This window comes from Euleptes europaea, chromosome 1 (genome assembly GCF_029931775.1).
Source record: "Euleptes europaea isolate rEulEur1 chromosome 1, rEulEur1.hap1, whole genome shotgun sequence".
Classification (NCBI taxonomy): domain Eukaryota; kingdom Metazoa; phylum Chordata; class Lepidosauria; order Squamata; family Sphaerodactylidae; genus Euleptes; species Euleptes europaea.
The window spans coordinates 20,090,957-20,114,603 of NC_079312.1; the positions used below are offsets into that span (position 1 = coordinate 20,090,957).

Below are 23,647 nucleotides of genomic sequence, written 5' to 3' on the forward strand. Positions count from 1 at the left end.
ACCAAAGAAATCAAGATGGAGAACCAGCTCTTGCCACCTTCCTCGCCACCCCACCACTTTCACAGAAACCCAGCTGCTGACCTCCGTACTGGCGGCCTCCTCAAAGGCATTCAGCGGATCAATCCAGGGCTCCACTGAGGCAGGCCGGTAGCTCTTCCGGGAGGAGCCTGCATGAAGGAGGTGCAACCAAGTTATCCTTTTTGGGCGTTCTCAAGACAACCCCTTCCCAGAGAACCCTGCTCGGCTTCAGCTCACAGGCAGGTTTCAACCCAGGCAATGGCAGCAGCAGCAGAAGAGTTGGTTTTTATATGCCGACTTACGCTACCACTTAAGGGAGACTCAAACCGGCTTACAATCACCTTCCCTTCCCCTCCCCACAACAGACACCCTGTGAGGTAGGTGGGGCTGAGAGAGTGTGACTAGTCCAAGGTCACCCAGCTGGCTTCGTGTGCAGGAGTGGGGAAACAAATCCAGTTCACCAGATTAGCCTCCGCCGCTCTGGTGGAGGAGTGGGGGATCAAACCTGGTTCTCCAGATCAGAGTCCACCGCTCCAAACCACCGCTCTTAACCACTACACCACCCTGGCTCTCAATAAAAGCCCCTTCATTCATTCTGATCCTCTTTCCAGCCTCCCATGGAAGCAACTATTCTCCATTACCCATGGCAACATATCCTCTTGTCTCAAGCCTAAGACTTCTGCAGGAACGGCCCCTTCAAGACAATCTGGGAACCACCCTAAATAGAGTGCATCTTGGGCCTTAAATCAGTGCTCTCAGCCCCCCCCCAATTCCCACAAATACCCCCTTCACCCCCTTCCCCCATTGTGAACCCTGCCTTCCACCACATCTGAACGACTCACTGGAATTCAACTGGCTCCAGATCTGTGGGGCGAGCCCTTCTGTCACTGGGACGCTCCTGCTGCGGGGCTCCCCGGGGGCCTCCTCCTTGGGGGCCGTGAAGGCTGGGCCACTGGGAAAGGCCAGGGGCTCCTGAGGGAGAGAGAAAGGTGTGCTTGGTCAGGGGGACTAGACATGCTCTCCCCTGCTCCCCCCAACAGCCCAGGTGTGGGGTCACCAAGCTCACCTGCTGCAGAAGATCCGCCTTGAGAGGCCGTTCCCGGCGCTTGGCAGCAAAGCCGCTCCCTGAGCCAGCCTCCTTCAAGGGGCTGCCGCTGGAGTGGAACAGCTGGGTCTTGTCCAAGAAGCAAGGGTCTGGACACAAATGGGGAAGCAGGAAGGACAGGTAAGTAAGTAAAATTTCATTTTGTATGTGGCCATAGGCCTTCACAGGGTCTGGACACAAACGGGGAAGCAGGAAGGTCAGGTAAGTAAGTAAAATTTCATTTGTATGTGGCCATAGGCACTCACAAAGCATCAGCTACAGCATAGCACATTATAAACCAAAGGAAGAATGTATAGAAAAATAAAATCTGAAAGGGTTAACATTGCTGTAGACCACAGATAAATCGTTTATGGGGTTCTACTCTAGAGCTGTCTGCCTTCGCCCTTATTTTCCTTGCTGCTAGAGCAAGCAGTGATGTTCTATAAGATATAAAGTCACTGGAGTCAGATGACAGGAACATGACTTTCTCCTCTTCAGAGTGAAAGTTTGTACCCACCAGCAGCCGATCAAGAAGCTTAACCCTGGGCTACACATATAGTGGACAGTAAAGTAAGTAATGGGGCAGAGCCTCCCGCACACGGGTATTGCAGATACACAAGTGTTGATCTTTAGGGATTCAGGAAGGTTAAGAAGCCACACGACCCAGCTCCCCCCTTGTCACAATTCAGCCTCAGACACCTTCGCTCCCTGGCGCTGAGAGTTCTTGGCGACATGAGGCGCCCGGGATCTGGAAAGCTGAGCTCAGCCTGCCAAGGCTTCCAACCCCCCAACACCCCGTTCCCAGAGTTGGCCAGCAACAGACTCTGAATGCTACCTTTGCCACTGCCAGGCCTGCCCTCAAAGCGCCCCAGTGGAAGCGCAGAGCTGCTGCCTCCAGCTCCCGGGAAGAGCGGCTGGGGTGGACCAGGCGAAGCGGGCTTGGGGTGACGGCTGCCCAGTTCAGCCAGGGCCTGCTGGATGCCAGCGGGGTCACTGTGGATGACGCGGTCCAGGCGGTACACGGTGCTGGTGGTGGGCGCTGGGGGCAGGCTCAGGCCCGGGGAGTGGTCATCAGTGTTGCGGCTGGTGGAAGAGACAGGAACAGTTACCAAATGGAGGATGCCCCACTTCCCACTGCAGAGAGTGCGCTTAGGAATGGTCGGTTGTCCCTTTCCCTCCCTCTGGACATGTTTATACCAAAGCAGCCAATCGTTTGCCTGTGTGTGTGTAAAGTGCCGTTAAGTAACTGCTGACTCATGGCGACCCCGTAGGGGTTTCAAGGCAAGAGACGTTCAGAGGTGTTTTGCCACTGCCTGCCTCACCCATAAGGTTTTCAAGGCAAGAGACATTTGGAGGCAGTTTGCCACTGCCTGCCTCCACGCGGGCTGAGAGAGTTCAGAAAGAACTGTGACTGGCCCAAGGTCACCCAGCAGGCTTCACGTGGAGAGGGGAATCGAACTCAGTTCTCCAGATTAGAGTCCTGCCACTCTTAGCTACTATGCCATGCTGGCTCTCATAGTTTGCCAACATTATTGTAAAAGGGACCAAAAATCCAGGCAACTCCAGAGGCAAGTAAGTTTTACAGGGCAGAACTGATGACAACCAGGGGACTTATTAGGAGAAGCATTTCAGGCAAGAGCAGGAAATCATCACTTCTCTTGTCCAGTGTGTGGCAGTCTCCTTTCGATCACCTTCAGCCAAGAAGCCTGAATTCCACATGGAATAGGATGGAAGGATAGCATGCTAAAGTGCTGCTCAAATGCATTGTCCAGGAAAGCGGACCGTGTGAAGATGAGCTCTCCCAACTGTACATTAAAACCTTCTGCTTCTACTCTACATTCAGACATACCAGTAACTGATACTGTAAGTTGCCTCAGATGGAGTGGCAAACCACCACTACCCTTTAATTTTGGTTTCTTCCTCCCTCGGAGTGCCAAATAATACCACAGCCAGCAACGGAGTTGCATGCACACTAATGTTACATTTCCTTTTGGATGAATGGCACATACGTATGCGCAACTGAAACCAAAATGTGCATACCAGCAAAAGAACAAATTTAGGACAGACAAAAGGAAATACCTTACACAACAAATGACTAAAATGTGAAATTCTCTGCCAGAGGATGTAGTGATGGCCACATAGACAGAGAATTAGACAGATTCATGGAGGAGACATCAATCAGTGGCCACTAGCCATGGTGACTCAAGGGAGCCTCCACATTCAGAGGCAGTCAACCTTGGAATCCCAGTGCCAGGAGCCAACATCAGGGGAAGGCTTCAGCCTCTTCGCCCTGTTGTTGGCCCTCCAGAGGAACTGGTTGGCCACTGTGTGAGACAGGATGCTGGACTAGATGGACCACTGGTCTGACCCAGCAGGGCTCCTCTTATGTTCTTACTATTACAGTGTATGGTGAAGAAACTTCACAGGGCAACTTGGATGGAGAATGTCTGAACTCTGGTAGCCCTGGCATGCTTGGGTGCCTTCATCAGCTCTGAATGCTTCCCTGCCCCATGGAGGGCTGCTTCAGAGGCTCATCTCGCTAACCGGACAACTCCTTAAAGGGTGAAACAAGGTCACTCAGGGGCAGACAGGATTCCTCCAGGGCTCCAACTCGTCACTTCTTCCTCAGTATGGTCCCGCCTGTCTGTGGTTCCCACCCCCAAGCCTGCTGAACTCTGTCCTGGTCTTAACACTGGTGATGTCTGAGCTCTTCCTCCTCTTAAGAGTGGTGGTTTGGAGCGGTGGACTCTGATCTGGTGAACTGGGTCGGTTTCCCTACTCCTCCACAGGAAGCCAGTTGGTGACCTTGGGCCAATCACGGCTCTCTTAGAGCTCTCTCAGCCCCACCTACCTCACAGGGTGTCTGTTGTGGGGAGGGGAAGGCGATGGTAAGCCTGTTTGATTCTTCCTTAAGTGGTACAGAAATTCAGCATATTAAAAACCAACTCTTCTTCTTGTCACATGACTGAGATGTTAAGACGCTTACAGCTGAGTGGGTCTCAATGTGCTGCTTAAAAGTTAAAGGTGGGTCCCTAGATCTGGGCCCTGAGCTGGATGGCCCAGGCTAGCCCGATCCCATGAGATCCCGGAAGCTAAGCATGGTCGGCCCTGGTTAGCACTTGGATGGGAGACCACCAAAGGTGTAGGGTACCGACACAAGAGGCCAGCAATGGCAAACTACCTCTGTTTGTCTCGTGCCCAGAAATCCCTACGGGGTTACCGTAAGTCGGCTGTGACTTGACAGCACTTTACCTCTTTACCCACCCTAGGTTGAAGACCACCTCTCAACCCAATGCTTGCTACTTCACATAGAACAGTAGAAAGGGCTTTGCTATCCATCCCTCCAGCTCTGCCTTTCCCCATATCCCCCCGTCAATCTTCCCAACCTTCGCCTTCTCTCTGTGTCACCGCACACTCCCCTGACATGCTCCACAGAGACCACAGCATTTCACTACTCATTCTCCTCTCAGTCACCAGCCCCTACTGGGTACAGCCATACTGCTTGTGTGGTCATCCCTTACCCCCAACATCACACCCTCGGTTCTCACATCCCCTCCGTGCCCAGCTACCATGTGCGTTACCACTCGGCTCATGCCGCTTCCCACTAAGCTCTCGCTCCGAGGACTTGCCTGCGGTTCTTGGGAGAGGGCCAGCTCCTCTTGTCACCTCCGCTGCGGCCACTGCCGGCCCCTCCGCGACCAGCCTTGCCTCCTCCGCCAGGACCAGGGTTCGAGCGCCGGTTCTGCCGGTCCATGCCAGGCCGCTGACTGGAGAAGCTGCGCTTGGACATCTCCTTGCGCTGGGCCAAGCTCAGCTCGTTGCTGGAAGCCCGCCCGCCCATGGAAGGAGGGCCAGAACAGCCCCCTTTCAGAAATGCGGTGGGGGGAGGCCCGCCAGGCGCTGGCTCCTTCTCGCCACCTCCCCGGCGCTCGGTGAAGTCACTGCTCTCTGAAGCCGTCTCCCATTCTTCATTCGCCTGATCTGAGTTCTGGTTGGACAGATCGGGAGATTTTGTGCCTGCGGCTCGCCGGGCAACCGACTCCTCCGGGAGCGGGGCAGAAGGGACTGGGGAAAAGGGCTGGCTGACCCTCTGCTCGCCGTTGAGTCGGGCCGCATTCTCTCGCTCCTGTTTCAGTCGCCGGAACCGGGGTGGCTTGTCCTGTTGCTGGGAACGCCCGTGACGACGACGTCGGGGAGGCCTATCGAAATTGCGGTCTGGGCCAGGGCCAAGCTGCTGCTGCTGCTGTTGTTGTTGTTTAGGAGGGGCTTGGAAGCTGTTGGGTTCTTCGGGGGCCATCAACGGGGGCCCCGGCAAAGCCTTTTCCTTTCCTGAAGATTCCAGCACTACCTCCTGCTGCTTCTCGGGTTTCTTGTTGGGCTGTGGCTTAGATGGAGGACTCCATCCACCAGGGGGTGCACGGCCACCTCCTCGGCCCCGACGTGAGGGGACGCCCCGGGGAGTGAAGACGCGGCCGCCACGAGTGCCAGCGTCTGAGAGGCGCGGGGGCATCTTGTCAGCAAAGCGAGGCAAGCCGGGGGGCTGGGAAGAGTGTGCCGAAGTCATGGGGGCGCCCCTATGACGCTGGCTTGGGGCTGGCTCTTTGGTGACTTCCTTGTCCGAATGGGCCACATCGCTGGCGCTTTCGTGTGTCTCGCTTCCCGTCTCTGAGCCACGCTGGCGCCGCCTTTTGGGGATCTCTTCGTACTCGGAGCCCTCACTGCGTGTCTCGCTGGTGTTGCGCGGGCGGAAGGTGGAGCCCTGGCCGGTGACTTTGCTGGGGCCGTCGTCCAGCCGGTAAAAAGGTTCGCGGTAGCTGCGGAATTCCCGGCTCCGGCCACGGCCACCTCGCCCGCGCCCACTATAGGCACCCCTAAAACCTCGCCCTCGGGCAAAGTACTCTCCTCGGCCTCTGGCTCGACCACGGCCGGTGTAGCCACCGCGATCATAGGGGCCCTCCCGCCGCCTTCGGCTTGGCGACAGCGCTCCCTGCTGCTGCTGCTCTTTGGGTGGCATCACTGTCCCGCCGTTCACCATGGGCTTTGCCTTGTTCTCCTTGCCTGGTTTCAAAGACTCTTTAGGAGGTTCAGGCTTGCTGCTCACTGGCTCCCCACCCTCCTTGGCCTTCCCCCCGGGACGCATCTCCTCGCTCTCATCTTTTGTCTCCTTAAGGGGAGGGGGCTTCTTGATGGGCCCAGCTCGCCGTGGTGCCTTGTCCCCGACAACCTCCTCCGTTCTTCGGCTGCTGCCCGGACGGGGACCCCAGCGCGTCTCGGTCTTGGACTCGCGCCGTGGCTGCTTGTGGAACTCATGCTGCTGTCGTGGCGGTTTCTCCGCTCGGCGCAGGCCTTCCTCTTTGGGTGGAGCCTCCTCTTTAGACGGTTCCAAGGGAGGTTTCTTAACAACTACAGGCCGGATGACTGGAGGCTCAACGGACTTGATCTCTTCGGGAGGATTGCGATGCAGCAGCTGGGGCTCTTCCTCGCCTCTGTGGGGCGGCTTCACTTGGGATTCGGGGCGTCCGTTTCTGCTCACCTCGGCTGGTACAGTCAGAGCCACGCTGCCCTGCCAGGGCCCCCCCGGCCGTGGCGACTCGTCCCCTGGGAAGCGATGCAGTGGGGCGGAATTGCCATTTTCAGAGAAGCCTTGGTAGTTCCCCATGTAGGGCTGGGGTGTGATGGCCTCACGCAGGCGAACTGGAGGCGTCTCGCTCCTGAAAGGAGAAGTAAGGTTCAGGAAACATCCTTGGTACTACAGCCGAATCCCTAATAACCCTGGGACCAAGTCCTGGTTCTCGAATGCCGCCATCTGACTTCTTGCTGAATTGGGAACCTTCCAGGCACAAAAAGGACACACATGACAGCACGTGGATCAAAAGGGACTGGGCAGCTGGCCTTCCTGGAGAGGCATAAGATTGCCAACATGTAGCCCTCCAGGAAGATCAGTTTCCATCAGCCCCAGGATGATGTGAAGGATGCCAACTGAGAAGGCTAGAAGAGGGGAGTGGACATGTTCATGGAGGAGAGGGCTATCCATGGCTACTAGTCAAAATGAATACTAGTCATACCTATTATCTACAGAATCGGAAGAGCATGTGGAATCCAGGCAGGATGCTGCTACCGTTGTCTTGTTTGTGGGCTTGAACACATGAAGCTGCCTTATACTGAATCAGACCCTTGGTCCTTCAAAGTCAGTATTGTCTACTCAGACCAGCAGCGGCTCTCCAGGGTCTCAGGTAGAGGTCTTTCACATCACCTACTTGCCTAGCCCCTTTAACTGGAGATGCTGGGGATTGAACCTGAGACCTTCTACATGCCAAGCAGATGCTCTACCCACTAAGCCATGGCCCCTACCCTTCCTAGAGGCACCCGGTTGGCCACTGGGTGAACAGACTGATGGATTTGATGGGCCTTGGTCTGATCCAGCATGGCTTTCCTTATGCTCTTAAAATGCACCTTGGCTCAGTTCAGGACTGGTTCATGTTTCAATATCTCAACCAGCCACCCGGCCTATTTATGAGGGTCCCTTCAGAAAACCCTCTCACCTCAGCCCCTTCTCCTCCTCCTCCTGCCGATGTGACGCCACTTGAGACCGCGAGTCTGCGCTTGAGGGGGCATTTGTGAAGACATCTCCGCCCCAGGCCAGCTTGGGATCGACTGGTGGGGTGCCCCGCTCGCGAAGGATGGGAGGGTGACGGTCAAACTGCTCTGAGCTGGAGCCCCCGCTGTCGGATCGCTCGCGGGGCAGAAGACCTGGGGGAAGCGTTGGAAGAGATATGCAGGCGTGAGTCAGACAGGATGGCTCATCCAGGCTGCCAAACTCAGCCCCCACTAGGGTAGACAGATGAGCCTGTCTAACCTTCCCCCACCCCCTAAAACAACACAAAAAACATCGGACACAAAATACATAACAATCAGTACATGCTACACACAATCGTACATTTACTAAATTAAACAATAAACTCCTGATCTGGCTAACCTTGTCTTTCTTACCTCGAACACCTTCACTACTGTTTGGCCTTCTCTGTACCTACTTACCAGAAGGGTGCACCCCAGGCGGGTAGAAATCCATGGGCGGCCGTCCCTGCATCATGCGTGGGTCCATGTAGGGGGGGATCATCATCCAGCGAGGGTCGAAGTTCATCTGCGGCATGGGTGGAGGCCGTCCAATGGAGCCCGGGTACATGCCTTTGGGCGGAGCCTGCTGCGCTGGAGGCGGGGCTGGGGCCGGCTGCTGCCCTGGCGGCCCAGGCTGAGGGTGGACATTGCCCGAGGGGCCCATGGCGGCCAGGGGGGTGGCAGCCACCTGCTGCTGCGCGGAGGACGTCATCGTGGGTTGGGCCTGGCCGTGCTGCTGCTGCCACTGCTGCTGCTGCTTCAACAACTGCTCCTGCAATGGCCAGGGGGCGGGGAGAAACAAGAGCCAGCGCCCCTGGAGTGAGCCGCCTGCTATTCAGAGATCCTGCTCATTACAGTACACATGAAGCTGCCTGATACTGAGTCAGATCCTTGATCCATCAAAGTCATTATTGTCTACCCAGATCGGCAGCAGCTCTCCAGGGTCTCAGGCAGAGGCCTTTCATATCTACCCATTAGACGGTAGAGTTGCTCAGATAGCTGCGAGGACATCAAGGGATGTCAGAGACTCTAGTCTCAACAGCTTCATCACTGCCCCAGCATTGTTGGGAAGTTCCTTCCCCATCCCCAACAGAAACAAGCTCCCACAGTCAAGCTCAGGCGCCCAGCTCGGCTCGTTCCCCCGTACCTGCTGCTGCCTCTGGAAGCGAGGAGGCAAGGACTTCTGATACTTTGAGTAGCCGAGAGTCTGGGCTGGAGGCGGCTGGCGAGTCTGAAGAACCGTCTCTACCTTGGGCTCAATCTTGGGCGGGAGGGCGGCTGCCGGGAGGGCAGGCCCGGATAAAGGCATGGCCTCTTCCCTCACCTCGGGAACCTCTTTAGGGGGAGGAGCCTGTGGCGGCTCAGCTGCGAGGCACACGAGAGAGAGAGAAATAGAAACACTCTACAGCCACATTCTGGCATTCTTAAGCACTGTGCCCCTGGTAAGGGTCGCCAGGCCATGATGGGCAACTGGGGGGAGCTTGGAGGGAAGGGACATGGGGGGGGGGAGCACCAGATCTGCATGCACTGTGATGTCCCGCCCCTTCCCATTTTTCTCCCTGTCCCTTCTGATCAGCAGCTGCAGTCCAGTCCACCTATCTCCCAGCACTATGCAAGACTGAGAGGTGACATGATAACCACCTTCAAGTACTTGAAAGGCTGTCATATAGAGGATGGTGCCAAGTTGTTTTCTGTTGCCCCAGAAGGTTGGACCAGAACCAAGGGGTTGAAATTAAATCAAAAGAGTTTCCGTCTAGACATTAGGAAGAATTTTCTAACAGTTAGAGCGGTTTCTCAGTGGAACAGGCTTCCATGGGAGGTGGTAACCTCTCCTTCCCTGGAGGTTTTTAAGCAGAGGCTAGATGGCCATCTGTCAGCAATGCTGATACTATGACCGTAGGCAGATCATGAGAGGGAGGGCATCTTGCCCATCTTCTGGGCATGGTGTAGGGGTCACTGTGTGTGTGTGTGTGTGTGTGTGTGTGAGGTAGTTGTGAATTTCCTGTATTGTGCAGGGTGTTGGACTAGATGACTCTGGTGATCCCTTCAAAGTCTATGATTCTATTCTAAGCTGGAGCTCTGAAAGCACCCAGCCCGGCTTCCACCCTGCCAATATCAGGACCCCAATGCCAGACTTCTGCTCTTTTCACCTATATTCAGGGAGGCTTTTCAAAAGAGGAGAGTCTTGCTGGCAGGCCATGTCCAGCTTCCTGTTTAAGCAGGTTTTAGCAGACATCACCTTATTCATTCATTCATTCTTTAGACTTATATCCTGCTCTTCCTGGCCCAACATCTGGACATGTTTAGATTTGGTTTGTTTCTCCAGCATTTCAGGAGAGAAAAAGCTTAATCAGAGAAAACTTTTAAAACTAAAGAAATAAGAGGGACCCAGGTTCACTAACAAGTGATGGGGGGCATCTGTGAAGACATCTCCGCCCCAGGCCAGCTTGGGATCGACTGGCAGGGGAGAGCGGGGCCAGATGGTATGCACTCGAGAGCGCGCAAAGAACTTTCTAGAGAGCTTGCAGAGCCTTTGCCCATCATCTTCCAGACCTCTTGGAGGAAGGGAGATGTGCCACAACACTGGAGGAGGACCAACGTTATCCCAATTTTCAAAAAAAGTGAGGAGGGATGACCCAGGAAACTACAGGCCAGTCAGTTTTGACCTCTGTCCCAGGGAAGATACTGGAGTAGATATTAAAGTGATCAATCTGCGAGCATCTGAAGGACAACTTGGTGATATGGGGAAGTCGGCATGGATTTGTCCCCAACAGGTCCTGCCAGACCAACCTCGTTTACTTCGATTGTGTAACAAGCTTACTGGATTGAGGGAATGCAGTTGATGTTGTTTACCTGGATTTCAGTAAGGTTTTTGATGGGGTTCCCCATGATGTTCTGATGGGTAAACTAAAGGACTATGGACTGGACCGTAGGATAGTTAGGTAGATAGGGAACTGGTTGGAGAACCCCACTCAAAGAGTAGTAGTCAATGGCATCTCATCTGAATGGAGGGAGGGGTGTCCAGCAGGGTGCCACAGGGTTTGGTTCTGGGGCTGGTACTTTTTGATATTTTTATAAATGATCTGGATGAGGGTGTGGAGGGACTACTCATTAAATTTGCAAATGACACCAAATAGGGAGGAGAAGTGAACACACCAGGAGAGAGAGAATTTAACGAGATCTGAACACACTGGAAAAGTGGGCAGATGTGAACAAGATGCAATTCAACAAAGACAAGTGCCAAGTTCTACATCTGGGTAACGAAAATGAGGGACATGCATACTGGATGGGGGATACACTTCTGGGTAGCAGTGTGTGTGAACAAGATCTTGGGGGATGGGTGGACCGTAAGTTAAATAAGAGCAGCCAGTGTGACGCAGCGACAAAAAAAAAGCTAATGCGATCTTCAGGTGCATCAACAGAGGCGTAACATCCAAATCACAAGATGTCATAGTTCTGGTGTACACTCCATTGGTCAGGCCACACCTGGAGTATTGTGTGCAGTTCAGGAGGCTTCACTTCAAAAAGGATGTGGACAGATCGAGCAGGTGCAGAGGAGAGCGACGAGGATGATCAGGGACCTGGAGACCAAACCCTATGAGGAAAGGCTGAGGGAGTTGGGAATGTTCAGTCTGGAGAAGAGGAGGCTGAGGGGGGACATGATTGCTCTCTTTAAGTATTTGAAGGGCTGTCACTTAGAGGAGGGCAGGGAGCTGTTCCTGTTGGCAGCAGAGGATAGGACTCGCAATAACAGGTTTAAATAGTGAACACAAAGGTACCATCTGGATATTAGGAAAAGTTTTTTCAGTCTTTAAGCAGAGGCTGGACAAAACACTTGTCAGGGATGCTCTAGGACAGTGATGGCGAACCTTTTAGAGACCGAGTGCCCAAATTGCAACCCAAAACCCACTTATTTATCGCAAAGTGCCAACATGGAGCGGTTCAAAGCCCCCGCCCCCCAGCTGGGTGACGGGGAGTCCAGGGAAGGGGGGGGCTTTAAACAGCTCCACTGGGGCTCCCCCCCAGCCAGAAAGGGGCTTGCCCCCACCAGCAACTTGCCCCAGCGAGCCCAGATGGAGCGCCCCCCCAGCTAGAAAGAGGGTCGCCCCCCCAGCTAGAAAGAGGGTCGCCCCCCCAGCTAGAAAGAGGGTCGCCCCCCCAGCAACTTGCCCCAGCGAGCCCTGACGGAGCTCCCCCCTGCCAGAAAGGGGCTTGCCCCCCCCAGCCACTTGCCCCAGCAAGGGTCCCCCCCCGCCAGAAAGGGGTCCCCCCCCGCCCCAGCCAGAAAGGGGTTCTCCCCCCCAGCAACTTGCCCCAGCGAGCCCAGACGAAGCTCCCCCCCAGCAACTTGCCCCAGTGAGCCCCGATGGAGCTCCCCCCGCCAGAAAGGGGCTTGCCCCCCCAGCCACTTGCCCCAGCAAACCTTCCCCCGCCAGAAAGGGGTCCCCCCCGCCCCAGCCAGAAAGGGGCTCTCCCCACCAGCAACTTGCCCCAGCGAGCCCGACCGAGCTCCCCCTCCAGCCAGAAAGGGGTTTGCCCCCCCACACACACACAGCAACTTGCTCTACGGAAGCGAAAGAAGCCGCCCTGCCTGCAACAGGGAGGAAGAGGCGAAGCTGCCCCATGCGGAAGCTGAGAGGCCATTTCTGAAGGGGAGCTTTCGCCTCGGGGCTGCCGCTCGCTGGACCCGCGTTTCCCCCTATCCCTGTTCTCAACACTCTCAACACTCTGCAGGGGGGCTTATGGTTGCGTTTTGGAGAATCCGGGTGAGGGAAACCCCCACCCGGATTCTCAGAACTCAAAAAGAAACCCCTGTGCAGAGTTTTGAGAATGGGGATGGGGGGGGGGAACGTGCGAAACCTCCCGTGCGCAAATGGCCAGAAAGTTCTGGCCCACGGGGGAAGGGAGGGGGGGAAAGCTCGACGAATGGAAGCGCTCCGCTGCCGCCTCCCTCCTGCAAGGCGGCCCTGACAGCTCGCTCCGGACGGACTCCAGGCCGGAGGACTGCCGCCCCATCGGCGCCGGCAAGACCGGGGAGGGAAAGCTCCCCCATGCCCTGGGCCAAGTCCCCCTCGTATCTGTCGGGGCTCGAGAGCATGGAGGCGCGGCGCCGGCCGCTCCTTCAAGCTGGCCTCGGGGCTTCCAGGGGGGGAAGCGCGTCCCCTCGGAGCGACCAGACCAGCAGCCGCCGCCCAGCCTCTGTACTGTACTGACTCCCTCCCTTGCAGGAGCCGCGTCTCACCTGGGGGGCCCTGACCTGACTCAGCTCCGTGTTGCAGTGAGGAGGTGAGAAGGAGCGGTTCAAAGCCCCCCCCTTCCCTGGACTCCCCGCCAGCTGGGCGGCGGGGAGTCCAGGGAAGGGGGGGCTTTGAACTGCAGGCAGCGCGGAGCAGTTCAAAGCCCCCGCCCCCCAGCTGGGCAGCGGGGAGTCCAGGGAAGGGGGGGCTTTGAACTGAGCAGTTCAAAGCCCCCGCCCCCCAGGTGGGCGGCGGAGAGTCCAGGGAAGGGGGGGCTTTGAACTGCTCCGCGCTGCCTGCGGGCGTGCCCACAGAGAGGGCTCGGCGTGTCATGTCTGGCACGCGTGCCATAGGTTCGCCAACACGGCTCTAGGATGATCCTGCACTGAGCAGGGGGTTGGACTAGGTGGCCTGTATGGCCTTCCGACTCTATGATTCCATGGAATTCGGGAAATTTATTTGATGACCACAACAGAAGAAGAGGAGTTGGTTTTTATACCACGCTTTTCTCTACCTTTAAGGATTCTTAAAGTGGCTTGCAATTGCCTTCCCCTCCCCACGAAAGACACCTTGTGAGATAGGTGGAGCTGAGAGAGTTCAGAAAGAACTGCGACCGGCCCAAGGTCACCCAGCAGGCTTCGTGTGGAGGGGTGGGGAATCAAACCCGATTCTCCAGAGTACAGTCCACCGCTCTTAACCACGGCACCACGCTGGCTCCTAACCAATGTCACCACGCTGACAACCTATGTAGATCAGGCAGCCATCACACAATGCGGCAAATACTTTGCAGGGCCACGCGGTACCCAGGCACGTGTGCATGAATTCACAACACTGGGCAAGCACAATCCCTCACCTGCACTGGTTGACTCCAGGCTGCTCCCACCACTGCCACCAACAGTCCCATGAGCCTTGCTAGTTAAAACTGGCTCCTCCTTCTCCCTCTTCTCTTCTAGGGGGGGCGGTGGGGGCGGTGGGGCCGGTGGGGCGGGGGGCACCGGCAGAGGAGCTGGGGGAGGGGGAGGCGGCTCCTTGGGGGGCTCGGGCTTCAGCCGCTTGTCGGGCGCCCCAAACTTCTCGTCCAGCCGCTTGAGCTTCTCAGCGCAGGCTGCGCGCCGCTCTTCTTGCATCCGGCGCTCCTCTTCCTCTCGCCGACGCCGGGCCCGCTCCACCGCGGCGGAGATCTCGGAGGAGGACTGCTTCCGCCGTTGGCGCCAGGCCTCGTCCTCATCTTCCGGGGGTGGCGGCCGCAGAGAGCGGTCCTGAGGGAGGGAGTCTCCGATCAAATGGCCGTGCTTTAACAAATATTCCGGGGAAGATTCTTGCCCCACTGCCCACGAAACCCAACTGCGGAAGTTCAGTGCTCGGGGACATCTACCCACAGGTTGCTGTACTCATTCCCTGCTCCCCCCGCTGAGTGACTCAGCCTGCACCTTCTGTTTAAAGCTGAATCATCCGCTGCTTATTTAAGCTTCCCCTGGAAAAGCTACTTTCAGCCTCAGCAGGTAAGAGGCTCGGGCCCAGGACCGCTTGTATGTTACGTGGCTGGGATCCACGCTGTGCCAGCACAGAACCTCTCTGGGCTCAGAATTCAGCCTCATGGGAATTTGAACTCATTCCTGCTAAGAGGCTTACGTCTGCGTGCACAAAGCCGGGCAATGCTGAGGACTCTGGGTGATCAGGAACAGGGGATTTACCCAACGCCCTGTGCAGCACTCTGTCTCCAACCCCCTCCCCCAAAGGAAGCCAAGTCCATCTGCACTTGTTTAATTTAAGCGGGCCTCAGAATTTATTTTCTCAAAACAAATTTTGAGTACTTATTTTTCCTAGTGCAGGGTAGGCAGGGCCATTCTGAGTCTTTGCTGCTCTTCTGCCTCAAGACAGTTATGCTTCCCCTGTAGAAATCCGCATATTGCAAGAGCCTCTGGGCCATCTGCCTCTCCCCTTGGCCTCAGCCCCACTCTGGAAAGCGGAGCTCCCCTCTGCCAACTGGGAGGGATTACCTCCATGCATGACAGCTAGACTTTTAAAAAACCCACACCTGAAATTCTTGAGATGTTGCACACCTACCCAGAGGGGAAAAGCCACCAGCTACCTTGATATCCCACTGTAACCGCACACTTTAATTTCCTATGCACGGCCTCTTAAAAGGTTTCCCTCCGTAAGCAGGTGGAGGGAGGGGCCTAAAGCCGGCATCTGGGCAGTACCACTTGCAACTGAAATCGGGGGTGGGGGAGACCTCATATAGTCAAATGTTCTTCCATGCATACACCCTACCCTCTCCACTTGGAAGGGTGGTTATAGTAGGAAGGGTTCTAGCTTAACCTTCTCCCCCCACCCCACAGAAAACTAACTGATCAGAAGTTACAGAGAAGCCTTCGACCCAACATTGACGTTTTCCATTTGTATCTGGAAGAGCGTCTGATATCTCATGAGCCCCCATTCTGGAGCGTGAAGAGTCACCGCCAAGAAACAGCTTTACCAATGAAGGGTCATGTTTTTAAGAAGAGGAGTTGGTTTTTTATGCTGACTTTCTCTACCACTTAAGGAAGAATCAAACCGGCTTACAATCACCCCCACAGCAGACACCCTGTGAGGTAGGTGGGGCTAAGAGAGCTGTGACTAGCCCAAGGACACCCAGCTGGCTTCATGTGTAAGAGTGAGAAAACCAACCCAGTTAGCCTAATTAGCATCCACCGCTTCAAACCACTGCTCTTAACCACTACACGCCACTGGCTTCAAGTCTCAAGTGCATTTGTTATAAGGACAATTCACAGGCAGGTCATCTACGAGATGCCCTTTCCAGACTGGAATCAGGTACAATACAAAGGCTTTTGGTTCTTTCACCTGGAGATTCAGCATGACGTGGACTCTATCGCAATTTGATCTTTTGCCTCTTGATACTATGCAGGAACTCAGCCTTCCTTGCTCTAACCACTAACACTTCTTTCTGAACTGCATCTGTCAAGCTTCCCCAAGCCCTTGAAGACTCACCATGAAGTCATTGGGTTGCCCCCAGTTGCCCCGGTTGGGCGGGGGAGGTGGTGGAGGCGGGGGCCGGGCCGCAGGGGAGGGTGGCGGTGGCTCTTTGGTGCCCTCTTGGGAACGTGAGTTTTCAGCCCAGGCCAGCCTCACGGGAGGCTGATCCTCTTTCGGGGTTCCGGCCTTCTTTGTTTCTGGGGCCGACAGTTGGCTTTCAGGGCCAGAGGCCTCATCGTTCCTTGCAGGGACAGAGGAGGAAGGAAGGTTGAAGGTTACAATCTCTTTCCCTTCCCCTCCCCACAACAGACACCTTGTGAGGTAGGTGGGGCTGAAAGAGTTCTGAGAGAACTGTGACTGGCCCAAGGTCACCCAGCAGGTTTCATGTGAAGGAGTGGGGAACTGAACCCGGTTCTCCGGAGTCCACCGCTCTTAACCACTACAGCACGCTGGCTCTGATGTTGGACAGGCCTAGCTGGATGCATTGCATGGAGTCAGGATAACAAGAACTAATGATAAATCCAGACTGCAGCGTCCTTCACAGACGTAGCAGCTGAGGAAAGCAGTGTTCCGAGAGGAGACTCCCCACACTGCTGAGAGCTCCTCTGACCTCAAGGGTCCACAGATCCGACGCCCTGGATGCTCATTCTGTGGGAAAGTCACGGGCAATGCCCCACTGACACATTCTCACCGGTTCTCAGTGGCTTCTTCGTCAGAATCTTTCCCATCTTCTTCATCGCTGAATTTCAGCTTCTCAGTGTAGTCCACTTCTTCGTGGGCTCCTGAGGGAGAAAGACACTGGCGGATTCAGACTGAGGCTGAGGACTGACGGACAGCATCCCGGAGGCCAGACCCCCTTTGGGAGCCCCCTGGACCTGAAGGGACAGTAGACAAACTCCAGAGCGCTGAGGTGAGGCTACCAGACTACGCCCCCTCCAGGAAAAGCCCGCCAATCACCTGCCCAGCCTTCATCGTTCTCCTGGTCCAGTTCATCAAACTCTTTCAGGTCATCCTGCTTGAGGACGGGCGGCCTGCTCACCGGCTCCGGCAAGCGCAGCGGAGGTTGTGAGGGGCGGGGTCCCGGGACCCTCTGGAACCTGAGCGAGTAGAAATTAGAAGGAGCCCTGTCTCTGCCTCCCTGTTGCTACCCAGCCAAAATGTCTCTGGTGTAGCACACACTAGAAGAAACAGGAGATCAAGCGACATGAAGCAAAGTCTGCCCACAAGGGACCTCCCCCCTCCCAGCCCTCTGTCTTTCCTTGAAGAAGTTAAAGGTAAGACAATGAGCAAAAAGGAGGCAGATCAGGGATTTAAAGTCGCAGCAGCAAATACTGGAGAAGTTCCTCCACAATCAGTCTTGAGTATTGCCCTACAGATTTTCAGCCAGTTGAGTGTCCCCTTCTTGTTGGGTTGGCTGATGGGAGAGATCAAGGGAACGATTCCCTCATTTCTGCACATGCAACTCAGGGCGAGGAAGGACACCAGTGACGGACTGGCCATTGTGTTAGCTTGCCTGATGGCAAGTGGGTCCCCTTAAACATTAGACAATATGTTAAAAATAAAAATTAATAAAAATCAAATTCTAGCCTTATAGTTGTGGGTCCTTTGTCTCCTGGCAACCAATACTTTTAGACCCAATCCGCCACTGAAGGACACTGCCTGTCTGGGATATCTTTCACCTTATGGGCTCCACTGCCTACTCTACTCCTCTTTGCTGATCTGCCTCATCCCACCACTGTGTTTCTCAAGAGAATGAGTGCGGCTGAGGGCTGTCCTTCACCCACCCTCATCAGAGCTAGAAAGGTGTAAAAGAAATGGGTGCAGAAAGCTTTGAAATCTCGAGGCTACGCTGTAGCATTCGCCCACAAGCAACCCTGGCCCCTGCTTCCGTGGTCTCCAGCACCCTGCCCTCCCTCGCCCATGCTCAGCCCTTCCATATATGCCTTTCCCAAAATCCCTGCGTGCCCCTTAAGCACTTACCTCTGTGCTTCCGCTGTGGGGTAGCGGTACGGGCCCTGTGGCCCGTACGGAGGCGGGAACGGGAGGTACGGGGGATACATCTGTGATGAAGAAGGAGGACTTGGTTTACAGTGGGGCCCAGCAGCACCCTTCTGCCATCATGTGTGTCTGCTGCCCTCGAACCCACAAAGGAAGTTCCTCCCTTCCCATCCCTGCAGCCTTTCAAATCTACTATCGCTCCTGCTTTCACCCACCACCCCTATTATTCCAGAGGGTGGGTGGCAGGTCTTCGACAACAAAGGCGGCGGCACCAGAACCCCCTCCCCCAAGCACCGCCCTGCGGCCCCAAGCATACTTACAAATGGCGGCATCATCCCCCGGTAAGGAGGGAACTGAGGCGGGACGTTGGGCTGCATGCCGACCCCGGCCCGCCCATCCTCAGGCAGCAGCTCCCCGTCGGCGCCCCGCCCGCCTCCATCCCGCCAACTGGTTGCGTCTGCAAAGAGAAGGGCAGGGGAAGGAGAGAATTAATAGCAAGCCACAAGACGTTCTGTGCCATCCTGGCTGAGGTCTGTGAGTAAGGCCTCCCTGTTGCCCCAGGGCAAGACAGAGCTGCCCCCTCAACTTGACCCCCCCACACTCACTCTGGGGGCGGAGGTTTGGTCCGGGCCCATACGACGCATCGGTAGTGTCCTTTTCTTTGCCAGCTTTGTCCTGGTCGCCAGCCGCCTGCAGGGTCGGAAATTCCTCGCGAGAGAATCGCGACAGTAGGCTTGATCCCTTTCCACCTTGACACCAGAGGAAGAAAAAACCCCATGAGTCTCAATTCCTACCCCTCTGGAGGACTGCTGTTTTTTGTTTTGTTTTTTTAAATACAGGAGGCAGTGGCCCAAGACTTGGGGGACTGATGCTGAAATGGGACTGGACAAAAATGGGGACAGCCTTCCAGCAATTCTTGTAGACATCTCTTGTGTTAACTTTCCCCTACTGGTGTTCAGCAAACCATTCACAACTCAAGGCCCTGTAAAGACTACCGGATGCGAGGGCTGCTGCAAAGGGACTCACTCTGGAAACAGCCACTGCAGCACCCTGCAAACAGCAGCAGATCTTTACTGACCCCACCCCTCACCAAATTCCACTTCCAGCGTTAGACAAAGTTAGTTTCAATGCCGCTTACCATCTCCTTGCGCTCCATGGGTAACGCTGGCCTGTGCCCAAGACTTTACCCCGCTTGCTACTGTAGGGGGATTCTGAAAGAGGGAGGAAACAAGGCTGAGCAACAAACCTTCCTGCTGCTTTCTTACCAACCAGGAGTAATCGACAACCCCAGCAGAGTTTAGAGGAGCATTGCTTTAATTAAAACAAAAAACAAAGAAACCCTTGCTTTTTGATCTTGTGGCTTCGTATTTATTTCATTTATACCCTGCCTCTCTCCCCCAATGGGGACCCAAAGCAGGTTACTTCGTTATCCTCTCCTCAATGTAATCCTCACAACGATCCTGTGAGGTAGGTTAGACTGAGTGTGTGTGACTGGCTCAGGGTCACCCAGCAAGCTTCCACAGTGTGGTGGTGGTGGAATTCGAACCTGTTTCTCCCAGATCCAACACTCCAACCACTACATCACACTGATGCTCTTGGTCAACCACACGAGGCTGACTAGGATATCCTGAGAAATGCACACTGGTGGATCAAAAACATTTCACACACAGTAGGGAGAGGCAGAAATATGAGGCACGACTGGGGAATCCTTGCCCCTTCTGATGTCTTTGTGAGCCTTGACTGCAAGCATTGATAAAGCCTTCTGGCTTTCTGAACTACGTAAAGACAAATGAAAAAATTCAAATGAACTTTAAATAAAAACAGAACTAGGTTAAAGCAGACCTATGCAGATATGCAGTAACCCCCACCCCCCGGCAGAATCTAGTCTTTCAGGAGGGAATTTCAGGGTGCTGAAACCTCCTAATCTCTCATGGTCCTCCATAGCTATTGCTTTAACAAACACCTAAGCCACACGAGCACACTCAATCAGCTACCGCAAACAGAGACCAAAAATGGGAGCTTCTGCTGAAATCAAAGAGGCACAATCTTCAGGTCCCAGATCAGCAGGAAAAAGAATGCTATAAATATAAAATAATAATACGAGCGCAGAATATCTGGAAGGGGGTGTGCCGGTGGCCAACAGTCCTGCTTGCCTGTAAAACAGCAGTCTGTTCGGTTACCGTTACAGCGTGAACGTTAAGAAACTCAACAGCTGAAGGACGAGGGAAGACTCTACCAGGGCTTCTCCAGTTCCCACATTACTGCCCAAGGCTTACCTCGGGGGCTGTTGGGGGTCGTTTCGGTGGGTTTGAGGCAGGCGTCTGTGAAGCCGGCGGCGACTGCGATTCCGGCGGCTGAGCTGTCGAGACATCGGTACTGGAGACAAAAGGTAGGGTGGTGTGAAGAACATGAACCAGAGGGGCAAATAAGAAGGAGGAGAGGCAGGAAGAGGAAGAGGAGGAGATTTGGTTTTTAGATGCCAACTTTCTCTACCACTTAAGGGAGAATCAAACCGGCTTACAATCACCTTCCCTTCCCCTCCCCACAACAGACACCCTGTGAGGTAGGTGGGGCTGAGAGAGTGTGACTAGCCCAAGGTCACCCAGCTGGCTTCGTCTGTAGGAGCGGGGAAACAAATCCAGTTCACCGGACTAGTCCCCGCCGCTCATGTGGAGGAGTGGGGAATCGAACCCGGTTCTCCAGATCAGAGTCCACCACTCCAAACCACCGCTTGGAGGCTCGCCTGGCCCCTCTGGGGCTTCTGCTTACCTCTTTGGGTCTGGCTGTTCCTGCTTGCTTGCCCATCCTGTCCCGTCTTTCGGCACTAGTGAGACATTGGGGTCATTGCCTTTGTTCTCCGCTTTTAAGCTCGGCAGGTTCGCAGGGGGTGGCATGCGCCGGGCAATGGCAACCTTACCGAGACTCTGCAAGCCATGGCGGGGAGTGACTGCGGGGGAGTGAGGAGCAAAGGTTAGAGGCAGACTTGGGATATTGCTGCAATCCCCCTTCCCGACCCCTGCCCTCCTTATAGAATCACAGAGTTGGAAGGGGCCATACAGGCTATCTAGTCCAACTCCCTGCTTGACGCAGGATCAGCCTTGCTGCAGCACAGTGCCCCTCAATGGCCCCACTGCATAAGCCCCGAAAGGGTGGAATGGGATCAACTCAAGGTGGGGGGAGCTGCTCAGGGCGCTGCGAGTTCCATCACCAAGGCATCAGAGACTAAGCAGGTTCATCACAGCAGCTGCGTCCTCCTCCTTTGAGACCAGGATGTAAGGAAGCCATTTGCGAGCACACACACACCCCAACACACCAGCAGCCGTACCTGTGGGTTTCTGGATCTCTAAGGACTTGCCCTTGTATGTATCAAACAGGTTGAGTGACGAATACTTTTTTCCATCCTTCCCCTTTGCTGTTTGCCCCAAACGATCTGACATTGCGCTGTAAGGTCATTGAGTACGATGGTTCCTCCTGGCTCCCCACGAAACGTGCCTCTGCTGGAAAGGAGAGGGGAGAGTGAGAGGAAGGAAAGGTGAGGCCTTGTCCACGAGCGATGGACAGCCCCCATTTTAATACAGCCCACCAATTCCAACTCAGACTCATCAGGCCATCTAAGAATCTGTACAGGTCGCAGTTCATGAGGCCAGGAATGTCTCTAGGCCAGTGGCAGCCCATGATTTTACCCGCGCCAGAACATCGTTGTTTGTTGGGAGAGGTTAGAGGACCACTGTTCTACACAGGAACTGCCTCAGGTATGGTACTTCCTGTCTCTAACAATCTCGTTTAAAAACTAATGTTGAATTTCACTGGTGTGTCCCTATGTTTTCAGCAACAACAACAACCACAAAAAAAAGGCAAACGCAACTCAATCACCTAAATATTATTGGCACATATTTGCATAGCATGTGATTGCCATAAACAGAATAATTTAGATTTTATTTTCTAAGGTGACTCTACAAAGACTGGTTTTATTTGCTAGAGCTGTGCATAGTGTTTGAGCTACAGGAGTTCTGGGGAGGTGTCCCTTAATAGGATTTTACTGTATTATATGGTTTTAATGTGAAACTATATGCAGTCACAAGGGAAAGGTGGGCTATAAATATTTTTATCAATAAATACATTCTGTAAAAGTTAACTTCCCCTTAGCATAAACCTCCCTCTGTTATGTTTACACCCAATTAATGCTTTAAACATCTGTCCAATCTTTGACCAGCCAACTGATCAAATTTATTATGATCAGCCTTCTCTATAAACAGGATTAGCAATAGTTATCAGGAATGGGTTAGGACTAGAAGAAGAGTTGGTTTTTATATGCTGACTTTCTCTACCACTTAAGGAAGAATCAAACCGGCTTACAAACACCTTCCCCCCCAAGAGACACCTTGTGAGGCAGGTGGGGCTGAGTGTTCAGAGAGAACTGTGACTAGCCCAAGGTCACCCAGCTGGCTTCATGTGTGGGAGTGGGGAAACCAGCCCAGTTCACCAGATTAGCATCCGCCGCTCATGTGGAGGAGTGCGGAATCAAACCCGGTTCTCCAGATTGAAGTCCACCACTCCAAACCACTACTCTTAACCACTACACCACGCTGGCTCCCCTTTCACTCAAAGGTCTGCTGAGGATTACTTACCAGTCCTCTTATGGAAGATATGCTCCTCTTGCAGCCTAGTACTGCAACTATACCCAAAATATCGCTCACCTCCAAAGTCTTGGGAGACCCAAACTGGTAGCATTTAGCAGCACCAAGGCAGGCTGCTCTAGCTGGTCAGGGCCCCTGGGATTCTGATTCCTGACCCCTGAAATGGCTCATCCTGCTCCACATGCCCTGCCCCTGACTGGGGAGCAAATGCCTCTCAATATCCCACTCCGCACCTAGCCCATAAGCAGCTTGCTCCAAACAACAGCAAACTGCCCCCTTTCTCAAAGAATACCTGGATTTACCCTGACCTTCGAACTTATCAGCCGTTACAACTTTACAACCCATCCAAACTTGAGGTCCTACGAGTGACAAACCAACCAGCTTGCTAAGTTCATAGCAATAAAGGGAAACCAAATCAGGTACGTGTGCCATATTAAGCACAAAGGAGAGCAGCCAGAACTTCTAAGCCAGGACCACACCAAGAAGGCACACAGACTGAAATCAGGGCCATTTAAATCATGACTGAAATCTCACGAGAGCACACTGCAGATGGGCGCTTCCCACCAGGTGTTAGTTGCAACTCCTGCCTCTCCTCCTCCTCCTGAATTTGCTCAGCAGCCTGAACTCAAAAGTTTGCTCACCTCTTTACGATGTTTTACTTGGCTTTGCTAAAGATGCCGTGCTTCCCCTTGGCTTCATATCAAATCAAAGCCACCCTCCAAATCTGGACTGTACTATTTGTTATAAAAGATCTGTTACCGAACTTGCCTACATTCAAGGCAACTAACAAGCATACATAAAACCACAAGGTATAAACTTCAGTAGAAAAAATATTTTGAACTGTAAGGATGTGTCACTGGCCACCAAGACTAGATTAATTCATGCCATTGTATTCCCTATTACTATGTATGGGTGTGAAAGCTGGACAGTGAAGAAAGCTGATAGGAAGAAAATAGATTCCTTTGAAATGTGGTGTTGGAGGAGAGTGTTACGGATTCCGTGGACTGCCAAAAAAACAAATCAGTGGGTTATAGATCAAATCAAGCCTGAACTGACCCTAGAAGCTAAAAAGACTAAACTAT

At 54.2% G+C, this 23,647-nt stretch overlaps 1 protein-coding gene across 1 annotated transcript in view; it reads right to left on the bottom strand.

The window, feature by feature from the left end:
* PRRC2A (proline rich coiled-coil 2A) overlaps positions 1-23,647 on the bottom strand; it is a 54,520-nt gene that overhangs the window by 16,998 nt on the left and 13,875 nt on the right. The window contains exons 2-22 of the mRNA XM_056844655.1: positions 21,254-21,425; positions 20,698-20,875; positions 20,205-20,304; positions 19,067-19,139; positions 18,534-18,677; positions 18,249-18,385; positions 17,911-17,990; positions 16,888-17,027; positions 16,622-16,712; positions 15,946-16,171; positions 13,798-14,213; positions 13,653-13,668; positions 8,865-9,077; positions 8,406-8,489; positions 8,138-8,351; positions 7,645-7,852; positions 4,725-6,813; positions 1,938-2,178; positions 1,085-1,212; positions 861-990; positions 82-167 (exon numbers count right to left, since the gene is read on the bottom strand). Of these exons, the coding sequence (XP_056700633.1) occupies positions 82-167; positions 861-990; positions 1,085-1,212; positions 1,938-2,178; positions 4,725-6,813; positions 7,645-7,852; positions 8,138-8,351; positions 8,406-8,489; positions 8,865-9,077; positions 13,653-13,668; positions 13,798-14,213; positions 15,946-16,171; positions 16,622-16,712; positions 16,888-17,027; positions 17,911-17,990; positions 18,249-18,385; positions 18,534-18,677; positions 19,067-19,139; positions 20,205-20,304; positions 20,698-20,875; positions 21,254-21,365 (5,106 nt within the window). The 5' untranslated portion in view covers positions 21,366-21,425. The remainder of the gene's footprint in view (positions 1-81; positions 168-860; positions 991-1,084; positions 1,213-1,937; positions 2,179-4,724; positions 6,814-7,644; positions 7,853-8,137; positions 8,352-8,405; positions 8,490-8,864; positions 9,078-13,652; positions 13,669-13,797; positions 14,214-15,945; positions 16,172-16,621; positions 16,713-16,887; positions 17,028-17,910; positions 17,991-18,248; positions 18,386-18,533; positions 18,678-19,066; positions 19,140-20,204; positions 20,305-20,697; positions 20,876-21,253; positions 21,426-23,647) is intronic.